At 38.3% G+C, this 14345-nt stretch overlaps 1 protein-coding gene across 5 annotated transcripts in view; it reads left to right on the forward strand.

Moving 5' to 3' along the window:
* Window positions 1-14345, forward strand: part of ARHGAP6 (Rho GTPase activating protein 6) — a 298937-nt gene that overhangs the window by 239857 nt on the left and 44735 nt on the right. For 4 of the 5 annotated variants that reach the window (XM_052664671.1, XM_052664672.1, XM_052664673.1 and 1 more), the window contains exon 2: window positions 4395-4554. In XM_052664671.1, coding sequence (XP_052520631.1) covers window positions 4416-4554 — 139 coding nt within the window. In that variant the 5' untranslated portion in view covers window positions 4395-4415. Of the gene's footprint in view, window positions 1-1568; window positions 1667-4394; window positions 4555-14345 lie in introns of those variants that run through there. The other variant, XM_052664674.1, reaches the window with a different exon arrangement.

Here is a 14345-nt window from a genome sequence, read left to right on the forward strand (position 1 = left end):
ATTAAAATACTGTATTATCTAAAACTGCCATGTGTGAGAGATTCCTATTTGCCTACCCTGTGCATGATCCACATTGCTCACGAAGGCTTAAAGCTCCATAGTAGTCAACAGAGGTAATGGTCAATGTGTTTGTTTGTTATCTGCATTCAGAATTCCTTGCAGAGTTTATCAGCCCATTTCTGCACTGTACAGAAGAACAAGACTTTGCTACAACACAACTGAAAGACTGTTTTGGAGGCTGAGGGGAACAATGTAAAATACATGAGAGTAGCCTACAGATGCCTAAGAGTAATTTAAGAGCACAGTATTGCTGAAGATGTACCACTTGGGTTTATTTCAGAGCCGCTGGACAGCCAACCCCTAAAGAAAATATTTGTAGAAATATCAGTAAAACTTCAGTCTGTATCTTGTTAAAAAGTGCTTATGATGGTGGACAAGAATTGTGGGAAAAGCGGACAGATTTTTCAAAGGCATGAGATGCAGTTAATCATTCATCTCCTTTGCTGAGTCATCTGCTCTGGTATTTTAGTCACATGCCTGATAAGTGTACGGCTCAGTTCTGAGGAGGAAAGATGTTAGATGTTAATGGGAAAGCCAGAGAGAAGAATGCGAATGTGAGGGAAAAGAAGTGACTGGCTGGCAGAAGAAACTGGAGAAGGCTTTTAGTCTGGTTAAGGTTTTATAAAAGTCGATTACGAAAGCAACCTCACAATTAGCAGTTTGTGCCTATCAGGGTGATCACTGATCACTTTATCCCAGAGCAACATTTCTGTTTACAGTCTTGTCTGCTGATTATTTTTCTTCTTGCTGATGAAGGGACCATTTGCAGATCATGTTCTAATTAGTCCTACAGTCTAAACAGGGAAAAAGCTGAGTATGTATGTCTGAACACATATGCAGGGCATAGACTTCAAAAAGCAAATCCCCTGACTTGGTGCTTAAAAATCTTATGTTCCTCTTAAGCTTCTGCAAAGAACTATATCAGGCTATTAGTTGAACGTGGCTAATGAAGTGTGCCTCCTCAGAGAGGGAAAAAGAGAATGTTCTCTGTGCCTGTCCTGCCCTTTTCCTCCTTCGGTTGTCCCATATAGTACAGAATAGTTTTACAGAATTGAGAATTTTATAAGTGCACTTGTACTCCTTCCCGAAGGTATATTGACTTCTCTGGACGTCTCCCAAGCCTGGTTGATGTTGCAGAAATTTGCTGGCTGTGTGTCAGAATTCCTCATTGCATTAGAAGGGAGGTGAAGCTGCTAAGTTACCTACTGTCCCACAAAGCATAAGAGCCTATGAATAGATTAAGACATAAAATATTGTACTTTGGCTCATAGAAGACTGATATTTATTTGCCAGATAAAACAGAATTTTTCAAGGAAACATTTCTTCAGCCTCTGCTTCAACAGATTAGGAGATTCCATTGGCCCTAACACATGATCTTCCAAAAATATTTCAGATAATTACTCATGTGTTCCATTAGCATAGTAAAACCCTATGTTAATGTGACCTAGCAGAGATTTTATCAAACACATCAAGTATAAAAGAAGAATGCCTTATGTAGTGCACAGAGACTGGGCAGAGTGATTCCAAGTTCTTTATTGCTGCTTAACAATCTGTCGTGGAGTTTGAGGATGCATCCGACCATTTTTAGCCAACAAGGGCCATGCTGGTGAGTGCCAGAGGTGTCTGGGGAGCTTAGAGACTGACAGAATGAAAATCTTGGTTGAGAGGAACAATCTTCATCTGGTATGGGACTTTCTTATTTCTCTTGGTTGTAAAACTTAGACTTGTTAATTTTTATTTATTTTTATATTTTTAAAGAGAGAGATGAGGTGCAGCCATAATAAGGTAAAATTAGCTTGAGTAGGATTTCTAAGCCAGTGCTGAGCTGGCTGATTTGCTCATATAAAGCAGCAGAGCTCTGCATAGAGTCTTCGTTGGCCTCAAAAGCAGAATATTGATGCCAGTAAATGTTGTGTTTTCGAATTAAACTCATGTGGCTGGTTCAGCAGCTGAGGTATTGCAGTGGTACAGCTTGCTGCCTGCTGTTACAAAGCTACTCTGAGGTGAGGCAGAGGGTGCAATTACCTCCAGAATTAGATTTGCCCACATTGATTTTCATCAAAAAATAACAATAATTCATGTGTCCATGCATAATTCCAGTTAAGGAGTATGTATTTAACTTGTGGCAGTTCCTAAAAGCTCCATATTCCTCCTTGTTTTTTGTGCTCTACAGGAAACAGAATATGTTCTAAAAACTTTCTAGTCTTAATAAGCTGTTAGTTCACAATTTTCTATTTTTCATGCCTTCACATTTCAAAATTAAAACATCCCAGTTATGCCTACCATAATAAATGTATATCCATGATACTTTTGTTTATGAAATTGCTCATCTAAGAGAAATAGATAAGATAAATCCAGAAATGTCTACCCCAAAAGCCTGTAGTTCTCTCTTTTTGCTATCTTGACTATAGAACATTTTGTACGTGAGATGTTCATAAGGATTGAGTTGCATATTTCTGCACTTGTAAATTTTTTTCTTCTGTATTATCATGATTGGAAAGGAATTCTTTCTTGGTATACATTGTCTGATGGTGGATTCTGTTCTTGATCACTTTTAACTATAAATGACAACGGCTTTTTCAAAAATGTAAACATTTACTTGCAGTTTCGCAAAACGGGTTTATGTGAATCTCTCTGCTTTGGTTTCACTTGAGTTAAGCTAGTCTTGGTTTATATCACCTTGCAAACCCTTCATTTGAGACCACTAAATCTAGTTAGTCAGCAGTGGAGCAGTGGAAGAGCAAAAAAAGAAAAAGCAAAAACCAAATTCCAGTGGTCAAATCCTGGGCTAGTGCAAAAGTTTACAGATGTGACACATATAAATATACATATCATAAAAAATATTGGGTATAGTAGATTCATTTAACATGTAGATACAGTACTGTTCAATTCAAGGTGACAGCTTCATCTGTCACAACTGCCTTATAACTTGCAAAAATTTTTTACAAAAACAAAGGCTTCTTGAGGGACTGAGACACATTTCATGGTTTACAAGAAAAGTCCTTCACTGCATTGTTTCTTTCAGCTACATTGCTAGATGGTGCTGCATATTTATGATGTTTTTATCTCTCATACATGTGAATGCATGTGCAGTCATAGCTATGTACAGAATCACAGAATTGTAGAGGTTGGAAGGGACCTCTGGAGATCATTGAGCCCAGCCCCCCTTCAAAGCAGGCTTCCTACAGCAGGCTTCACAAGCAGGCGTCCAGATGGGTCTTCAGTATCTCCAGAGAAGGAGAATCCACAGCCTCACAAGGCAGCCTGTTCCAGTGCTCCATCACCCTCACTATGAAGAAGTCCCTTCACATATTGATGCAGAACTTCCTAATGCTCCAGTTTATGGCAGTTTCCCCTTGTCTAGTCCCCACAGACTACTGAAAAGAAGTTGGCCATATCTTCTTGACTACCACACTTAAGAAACTTGTAAACATTAATCAGATTCCCTCTGAGTCTTTTTTGCTCAAAGCTGAACTCTTCCATGTAGAAAAATGTGTTCTCTAATTATGCTTTGATGAATTCTAAAGTTCTTGTTTCAAGTTAGTTGTCAGTCTTTCAGCTTTTCTGTGTGGTTGTACTTCTGTTCAACTGATGATTACTTCTCTTATCTGAACTAAATACTAGCAATAAGAATGGCTTTTTGTGTATGTCATCGTATGTGGGAGATAAAACTTATAAAGCTTTTGATTTTGTTTCTGAACATAATTGGTACCTTACAGAGATGCAGCATATCTCATGTTGTTTTATTGTATTGTAGCGCATATGTTATAATGGCTTTTCAGAAACGTAAAACAAATTATCCTTTAGTCAGTCTTGCTTTAACCACAGTCACTTTGTAAGGAGCGGGTAGGATGCATTGGGAAAGAAAATTACTCACTGAACAGCTGTGGGGAGTGGGGTTAGCAAATTGGAGGAGATAAGATGCATGTTATCCATGGACCTGTAGAAATACAGGTCTCTGACTGAATGTGCATTGAAGGGAATGAAGTGATGATGAACTACTGTACAAAGAAACCAAGCTGGGAAAAGCAGACAAGGTTGTTTTTTTTTTTCCTGCTATTTGCTTTTGATTACTGGAATCCCAGAGTTTTTGCAACAATACATGCTTACATGTTTTCAGGCAAAATTGACTTTGTTTTGTATGTCTGTACTCCTTTTAAGGAATGTTAGTCTTAGGAAAACAAAGATATTTGAAAGGTTAGAGAAGTCCAGGAAAATGGCCTTTCAGAAAAGAGGACATGCATTGTTTCTCCTTGCAGTAGAAGAGATAGTTATGTTTATTAAATTGCACATACCGTATGATGCTTCATATTTTTCCATTTGATTTCCTGTAGGGTGATTTCACTTGGAACAGCATGTCAGGGCGCAGCGTTCGGCTGAAGTCAGTTCCCGTTCAAAGTCTCTCAGAGCTGGAGCGCGCTCGGCTGCAGGAAGTGGCTTTTTATCAGCTGCAGCAGGAGTATGACCTGGGATGTCAGATTACTATCCCCAAAGGTAAGTGCATGATAAACCAGCTCTGTTTAGATTGCTGAGCCTCCTCTTCATAAGCCGCTGACTTCATATCTCAGTAATAAATGGGAGAAAAAGTACATTGTTTGCTCCTCAGACTTTTTCTTCTGCTTCACTTTTTGTTTAAACATTGCAACTACAAAAATGAATAGTAATGGTGTCCGTTATGTCCAACATAAGCCACCGGGAGTGGGATCACCTGGTCAAGGACAGACACCTACAGAGCAGATAACCTAAATCAGACCTATTCATGCTGGGAAACCCTGATACTCAGTTGAAAGAAAGATTTTTCTTGCACTTTCTTATATCCAAAAGTATATATCTGTCTATGTCAGATAGATCATTCCCTGTAAGTGTGATTTTTTTCGCTCTCTATTGGCGCTGATGAAAGGCAAGAATCACTAGTTTTGGTATCTTCCATATCATATAAATTGAATCATAGTCAGCTTTTCCTAAAGACAGTGAGTGGTCTTACAACTTTTCTAAAGTTCTAGAGGGCAATGGAATTGAGAACCCCTTGACAATCCAAGTGTCCGCAACCTCTCCTGACAGGACATGCTTTCCAAACTTGTTACCAACCTTTGTTGTCATCCTCTGTACACTTTCTAGTAAACTAGCACCCTATTTTTTATTGAGGATTGCAGAACTACACACAGTACTCAAGATGGGGCTGCACCAATGCTGAATACTGTATATTGGTTCCAGATGGCCTGATCTAGTGGTTGGCAACTCTGTCCATGGCTGGGGAGTTAGAACTAGATGGTATTTCAGGACCTTTCCAAACCAAGCCATTCTATGATTCTATGAGAATCATAGCCAGCTGGCCATGCTGTGTTTAATGCCTCTTAAAATGTGGTATGGCCCTTGGCTGCCAGGGTGCACTGCTGATGGATGCTGAGCTGCTGTCACCAGCACATCCTGATTCCTTTTTGCTGGGCTGCTCCCTAGCCACTCATCTCCTAGTCCGTACCTGTGTCAGGCATTTCTCTATCCCAGATGCAGAATTGAGCACTTCACTACATTAAACTTTGCGCTGGTGCTGATTGCCTGTTGCTCCAGTGTATGCAGATTCCTCCGCAAGGCTTCTCATCATTCCAAAGTCAACAGCACCCCCAGGTTTAGTGCTGGGGATGCATTCCAGTCCTGCATTGAGGTCACTGATAAAAATGTTGACCAGGACTGGATGTAGAATACTTTAGTTTAGACCCTTCGCAGAGACAATTCAAATGTCCTCTTCATGATCCCATCACTCCTGAATGGTGTGGAGTGCAAAAGTATGTTAAGAGGGGAGAGGTAGCTGTCCAATTGATTTGCTAATATCACAGGGCTGTGCAAGTGGGAATTTTCAAGTTTCAACAGTGTGAAACTTGCTCAGTCACTCCAGGCATGCAGTAGTACAAGTAACATAAAACTTAGATGCAACTATTTGTATCCCAAGTTAAAACTGGACTGAAGGTCGTTAAAGGTTTTCTGTAAAAACAAAGCAAAGCAAACCGATCAACCAATCAAAACACAGAAACAGTAACAATAACAAACAAAGAAAAGGTGATGTGTTTGGCCAAGTTACAGGAAGAACTAGTGTAGTATGTTTGAGAGAGCTGAGGGAGCTGTCTAGGACTGGAGAGATGTGAAAGATGTGCTCTACAGCTCTCTTCTGATTGAGCAAATGTTGTCTGAACATATTCAGAAGCCTGAAGAAGCCTAGAAGAATAATCTCGGTATTAGAAAACACAGAAAGTGTTTTTAAATGTTGGGATTCTTTGAGGTCCTTTGACTGTTCTTCAAAAGCTACAAATGAATGACTCTAGAACAGGGCCACTGAGCATTTGCTTTCTGCAAGCATTTGAGAAATTACTTCTACTGGCACAAGTAGAAAGTAAATTGGAAAGTAAAACCCCATTGTTCTTGGGTAACAAGTATTTGTGCCAAGCACGGTTGCATGGAGGTTAAGTCTGAGTACAGAAGCATCTGCCTTATGTTTACAGTCACAATGACATCAGGTCATATCACTACTGATAGCTTCATAATGTTTCAGTTCTGCCACGCTTAGAAGGCCACTTTGTCACAAGTGCAGTTAGCCTTTTAGGGCCCATCTGGCCATTTGCACACTAGGAGAGGAATGCATGCAATGTAATACCTGGTATGTAATCCCTCTTCATTTGTATTGCAGCCATTACCCTTCATAAAATACACTATTAACATTTGTAACTTAAATATCCTGTGGTCACATAGAGAGGACCACTTCTGACAGGAGTTTAACTGGCATGTTATTTAAAATATGTAAGGTTGGACTTCGGTAAGCAATTAGAATGAATTTAAAAACAATGACTCTTGATGAATTTGTATGTATGACAGAGCTACTTCAAATTTGTTTTTTTGTTCTCTTGTTTTTCTGCCTCATCCCTGTCTTTCATTTTCTGGAATCAAAATCCTTCTCAGCTGCATGGCATGCCTCCATCTGCCAGTGATAACTATACCACAAATCATTTGTACTGTCTCTAGTTTAATGTGTTAATTTAAGGGTTATCAATTCCGAGCACAGCATTAGTTTCTTTACTAACACAGTTATTCCATAGAGTATTTTTAATTTGCTGTCTGATGTTCTAAATAGCACAATATTAAGTTTGTTGTGCAACTTATTTGCAGTCACTATTTAGACTATACCTATGCCTTCCTTATTTCAAGGAAGTAGAATCTCTTTCCAGTAGAAGAAAGGAAAGAGAACGATGCAGTTCACTTTATGCATGTGCTCATGTCTTTCTGACTTTCCATTTGTATGTGTTCTTTTCTGCCCCTAGTGAGAAAAATGAACCTTATACAGCATGTCTACACAAGAAAACAACAGCTTGGTAACTCAAGTCTCATATCTTTTTTTCAAAATTAAACGAGTATGAAAGAGTAGGATAACTTCTTTCCTTCTCCTTTGTTCATAAGCTCCAGGTACCTCTTGGGCAGAGAAAGTATCGAATGAGGTTTGTTTGGAGCAGTTTCCACAACAGGTATTTAGGAAATACTTTTATAATAATATTTTACTTCACTGAGCCCGAGAGCCTCTTGGAGTTTGTATTTGTGAGCACTGGTAGGCACTGCTAGGGCCTGATCAGTTACACTAAATGAGGAGTTAGGGCACCAACCCTAACTCAACTCCTCAAGCATCTGTTTCAGTTTTAAGGTATGACGTTAACCTCTCTGAATTAACCGGAATAGGATTTGGATGTTCTGGAGTCACAGCTGCAGTTTTCACCTCTCTTTATTCAAGAAAACACTGTGACTGCTTATGTTCTCACCAGTCTCCAACAGATTGTGTTGTCATCTTCCCAGCTTTGGAATGAGGCATGAGGTATTGTGGAAACAAGGAGTACAGGAGGGAAAAAGGAAACATTTGCCACTAATTCTGAGTAAGGCTTAGGTAGGTGTATGTATACCAGTGTAATATGCAAACATAAATGGTTTATCTTTTTGGTTGAATCCTGCTTTTACTTTTATACAGCAGAGGTGCCAGCAATTAGCGCTTGCTACCACAACACTGCTCAGAGTCATATTTAAAAGAAACCCTTGCACCACTGATGCTTGAACTGAAATGTCCCCTAAATACCATGGTAAGAATGTCAGCTGAAGCAGTGGCTCAATTTGTGATTATGTTTTTCTTATCTTTGTAGTAGTTTGTATGGGATTTATGAATCTACCAGCATTAGCTTGCTGAGTTGATGATGCCTCTCGTGCATTCTTAATGTCCATTCTTAAGTGGATATCACCTTTGTAGTGACTGTTGAAGATGGAGAAGGAGAAGATACTAAAAGGCCTCAGGAGTTAGAAAGGGTTCTTGTGCTAAAGAAGTTGTAGGATTGGTCAGTTATGAGACGTTGCACAGAGGTAGTGAAAAGCTTTGATGTAGAAAAAAAGAGTTCTCTATTTTTCAAAAAAGGGGAAAGAAAGGAAAAGTTATATAAAACATGCTATGAAAGTTTGGAAATTCTGCCCTAACTTGGATAGAGTAGAATTTGAATCAGCAAGAGATATACAGTGTCTAGATTGTACATAGTCCTTCACAGAATCTCACTCTTTTTGTGATTAGGCATTTTTGATCCTATCTTTCTAAATCATTTCAGGACAGAATTTCAAATGTGATACAGTTTGCATGTGTACCAGTTCAGAAGTTGTACAGGCAAGCATCTCAGATGTATATTTTCATTTTTCATGTGTCATTTTTTCTACAATTAATAGTAACAAATCCCAGTATTAACCCATGTTTCAGATTGCATAGTACTATGGGATCAAACTTCATTTTTTGTAGGAAGACTTAGCACAAGAGTTCAGGCCCAAAAGTTCAAAATAATGTGGTAAAATATCTTTATTCCAGTCTCATCTTCAAAATACAAGATTGATGTGTCTAGAATTGAACTTTGATGTTACACATTCACCCAGAATTGTTAACAGATCAGATGCAATAGATTGCAATACATGCAGTAGGTTGGATGAAGGCCAGACCATAAATCTCTGATGAATTATCTTGTTTTTGTTGGCTTGGGTCACAACCTTAATGCTAGGTTGATATAGTATTTTTGCTGTAGCACATGCCACATTCCAAAGTATATTTATGCTATAGTACAAGTGCTGCATATGCTTTCTTTGTATCTTTGGGTTTATTATTTAAATGTTTCCCAAATGTTGTGGAGGGAGAATCTGAAGATAAGCCACAGAATTTTCTTCATTTTACAGATCTGAAAATAAACTTGCCGTCCAGCTATTTTAGCAAGTGTACAAAGTATAATCAAAGAAATTAATTGCCTTTACCAAGAAGACTCTTTACCGTATTGTTGCCATCTATGACAAGAATGTACACACACACATTAATATTTATTGTTAACAGCACCTAAGTCATACACAGCAGCTTCAGTAATTATAGCAAGTGTTCTACTTTCTGAGGTAATTTCTTTTTAGAGTTACTGGGTCAGCTGGAGAGAGAGAAGGTGATGCTTAATTTTAGTAGTTAGCTAGCATTTGTCAAATCTAGTTTTCAGTTCATTTAGTTTGTTATAATTGTAATACATATGATCTCATGTCGTCTTTAGAAACTTAAATACATTTCCAATCATTTAAGGAAAGATTATTGCTTATGCAGTTTTAACATGTACTGTTGGACATTTTTGTATGTAAGATTTGTAGCCAGTTTCACCAGGTGTGCATCTGCTGTGCATCTGTTCCTATGAAATGAGTATTAATCTGCTGTAGAACTTCCTTCTGTAAGGTAAATTTGAAACACGTAATCATAGACTGAGTGTTGAGGCAACTCTCTTTGAAATGAAACAAAACACAAGCAGTTAGGTTTTCTGAATTTTTGTTGTTCATTGGTGCACTTTGTCCTCAATATGTTTCAGTTAAGCTCCGAATAAAAATGGGAATTCAGTTATGTGTCCTCCACTTGTTTATTTTGGCAGGGAGCTGACATTTGGTTCAGTTTTTTGCTTACTTTACTCATCATTATCCATTTTCCTTAAAGCTGAGAGTGAGTTTGATTTTTATCCGGACTTGCATTTTTGTAAGTGCTCCAAGCTGCTCATTGTTTTTAATCATTGACCATGTTACATACTGTGTAGATAGTTATACCAGGAGAAAGCATCTAAGAAAACTGTAGCTGATACTTTGTGGAGCTACAAGATTAGGTGCTTTTGTGCTGGTATACAGTATGCCTTTTAAGTGAAGAAGTTTACTATCACCACTCTTCATGCTAACCTTTGCAGATACTTCTCATATAATACTGTCTCTAACATGGTGCCATAAGTCCATGCAGCATTTGTAAGATTTGCTTTCAATATAACAGTATTCATGAAGGTTAAATTAAAGACAAGCAAGACTGCAAGCTAAGTTCTGCTCTTTGACATTACATTAGTAAGTCTTCAACCTGGTTTATCAACCTTGCTCTATCAAACCTGCTCAGAGCACTTGATGAAAGCTGTGCATGTTGCTGGCTTAGGATGGAAGTTATATTTTCTTTGTCATTTTTATTTTTCCCCCAAATCCCAGTTTTCCATAAAACGTGAGCTTTTCTTTCCTCTCAAGAAAAAGCTCTGTCTCTCAGTCTGAAAAGAGAAAGTAAAATTCACTTAATGTTTTGAGCTAGGAGAAATCCCAGCTGCAGGATGGAGGCATTTGGAGCAGTCAGCCTTGGAGTCTGCTATGCAGGAATTTATCAAAGTAAAGGTGACAGAAGCTTTTCTAGACAGGGAGATACACAAGCCAAAAAGCTTTTTTTTTTTTTTTCTTCTCCCCAGAAGGAAATTTGTAGAAGCTTCTTGCTATGGTTTGTTGGGTTTTTTTGTTTTGTTTTGTTTTATTTTTCCAGATTTGGCTTTTTGCCACAGTTGAGAGGGAAAAAAAAGTGAAATATATGAAGCTTGCAAGAACATAATTTTTCTACTAATAGAACAGAAGAAGTAATGTATCTTCAAAAAGTGAATTTTTTATAGTCATCTTTTCCTTTTTCAAACTTCATTGTTAGGCAGCTAGTTTGTGAAAGTGTAACCTATGTAACCATCAACAAATTGATTTCCATGATTTTCTTCTATCACTATTAGGAGTAACGTATCTTATTATATGAAGAGCACAGTTCCACCTATTTATGCAGTCAGGTAGAAACAGGCTAATAACAGTTATGAAAGCGAATCTTCATTGTTCAATACAAGGAAAAAAGATTTCTCTGTTTATCAGCCTCTGTTTGGGTAAACAGGTGCTTTGATCAAGAAGCGGCATGCATTATGGTGAACGCTATAGGAATACAGAAGTACGAATTACTGTGATCAACTTTTCCATATACCAAGGTTATAAAACAGTTGTTGATGACAGAATCCTGACAGGAGGTTTTCAGTATTAGGGGAGAGTAATCCTATGGGCTTGTGTTGTTATTTGGATCCTGACTTGTGTGGGCTTAAGGTAGAGCTATTATAAATTCAAAGCCAGAGACTGCTGCATGCATGCATTTGAAGTATGTAAAGTCCAATTAAGTCTAGATATTACTTCAGAGATATTAAAAAATTCCTGTCTCCTATTAAAGCTTCCTATCTTATTATGCTGGCCCCCAGTATCAGGGATGGATATTGATGGTATGGCAGTAGAGGTTGACCCTTCCCACTAGTATCCCATTATATTTTGTTGCCATGTTACAGATGGTGGCAGAGGGGCACTCTGACACAATAGCATCTGACATGGAAGTGTGGATGAAGTAAAGGGATGTCGTTGATCTCCATGTGGAAAAAATGGCACCCACTGACATTCATTGACAATTGCTGAACGTTTCTGGAGACCAAATAGTGAATGTGAGCACACTGAGGGGTGGGTGGTGCATTTCAGCAGTGGTGACAGTGACAGCAGGTCATTGTCCTGGTGCAGATTGTTATGAGTGCAGCACGATGGCTCTTCACTAGCGAAAATGCATAGCTACTGGTCGTAACTATGTTGGAAAACAGTGTTTTATAGCTGAGAATTTGCACTGTCATACTGTGTTGTTGTGCTCTTTGTATCAATTGTAGTTGAAATGGAAATAAATAGGAGGCATTACTTTTGGAGCAACCTACATATGAAGTCATTCGGCATTTTGTCAGTGTATTATTATGGCCTATGAAAAACTCCGTTTTCATTTTAAAATGTTAGTCATTAACCTATTGGGAAAGTTCAAACATGGCCTACGTAAAACCATTTTAGGAACCAGAATGCATATGTAAAAGCTCTATAACACATTGTTTGGAAAATTGGTTTCATTTAATTCGTAATTTCTTTTCTAAATCATTGCAAGTACACCTAGTGTAACAGAAGTATTCTTGATGATGTTCTGCCAAATATGCCTTCAGAACATATTGTAGTTCTGGCCTTTTGTTTCTGAAAACTCAGCTAGACTGTCCTCACTTTGCAAATAATCCACATCAGTGTATGGTGATTCTGCTGAAGCTTCTAACTGAAACATTATCAAGAATACTGGCGTTATAACTGATTAGTCCTCATGTTCTACTTGACTTTGGCAGAGTTTTGCTTTAACATGTGTATTCTTCTGGTATGAATTCTGGTATGAACTTTTCAGCTGAATATCAGATTTCCTTCTGTTACGCATTGTTTTGTAGTATATTGTATTGCTGTTTTTTGTTTGATGCCTAAAAAAAAAATATCAGGAGCACATAAAATTACTGGTAAACTGTCATTTTATTGATAAAACTCAGGGTCCTGTAGGAACGCAACTTTCTTTAGAACTGGGTGAGGATTCCAGCACTTCTGTGTTCCCTGGCAGGTTCCCTGGCAATTTATGAATAATTTCTAGAAAAAACAGTTTCATTCGTATGCCACTAGAACTGAATTCTTGCTATTATAATAAAGATTTACGTAGTAAAGAAGTGATGTATAATGCAGGATTTAAACTTCTGTTGGCTACATCATTTAAACCCATATGTGGACATACTGTAATTCCTCTGTGTTTCATTTTAATAATCAGTAATGCAATAGCCCAAAGGACTACTACACGTGTAAATATAATGTTACCTACATAAATCTTTATCTGAAGAGGATGCACTATGAACAGATTACTGAAGAGTATAATGGCTGGAGGAGCAAGAGCACAAAAGCATGCATTTCAAGAAAAGCAAATATTTCAAGGAATGCTTAGATATTGTGCTGAGGGACATCATTTAGTGGGAAATCTTGGTGGTAAGGGGGCAGTTGGACTGGATGATCTTAGAGGTCTGTTCCAACCATGGTGATTCTATGATTCTATGCTTTTGCTTGGTGGTTTTCAGTTCTTTCAGTTAGCTGCCAGTTGCCAAGCATGAAGGAGTGCTAATTTAAAACAAAGTGAACTAAAGAGAGAAACCTGTAAGGGAGAAGCAGGAGGTAGTCCAAGCATTATGAAGCTATATAATAACCTGCATTGCTAAGGGAATGCGTCTGCACTGCCAAGGACAGGTTACAGGGAGACAGAGAGCGATGGAAAATACCTGAGGGCTCAGCCTTTCCATTTTTATAGCATGTGATGTGCCAAAGCCTTTCACTCCTGGTCCTCCGGTTGGAAATGTTTACCTTCCGCCTGTGCTGCAGCTGGCAGCGCTCTGCGAGTTACTGCGTGGGGACAGTGACCGTTAATCTAAATAAATATTTCATGATGGACATTTATAGGCACAAGAATGCCTAAGTAAAACCTTCACCTTGCAGCTCCATGTGCATGTACGGAAGGAAATTCACATTGCGTAGTGCCCAAAGAAATGACTGCAACTGCAAGTGCAGTGCAATGGGAAAACAAAAAAGCACAGAATTCTTTCTTGTGCTATATCAAGTTTTAGCAATACTTTCTGCTTGCAGACACTCAATTGCTTTCCACACTGCACAGGCAAGAGAGTATGGAGCTTGACATTCGTTTTGCCCGCTGAGTGCAGGAGGCTGGCACTCAGGAAATGAGTCTCTCATAATGAGTGAGCCAACAGGGAAGTCTTCTGGAGAGGTGAGATGTGGCTCTTTGGAGTGCCACTGGTGGTAGTTTTCAAACTAGAATGGATTACCCTTTTACAAAGTACATTTTATTGTGATTGAATTACATGCAAGGAAAAAAATTTACTAAGAGCTACTAAAGGAAAATGAGCATTCTTGAAGCAGGGAGGTTGAACTAGATGATCCCGAATGGTCCCTTCCAACTTCAACAATTCTGTGATTCTGTGAATATAGCTACTAAGAACTATTTTTATTGAATTATAGAAATATTGGGATTTTTATCCATTTCTGTTTATAACTGAGCTATAGATATA

Source organism: Tympanuchus pallidicinctus, unplaced genomic scaffold (genome assembly GCF_026119805.1).
Source record: "Tympanuchus pallidicinctus isolate F22 unplaced genomic scaffold, pur_lepc_1.0 scaffold6, whole genome shotgun sequence".
Lineage (NCBI taxonomy): Eukaryota > Metazoa > Chordata > Aves > Galliformes > Phasianidae > Tympanuchus > Tympanuchus pallidicinctus.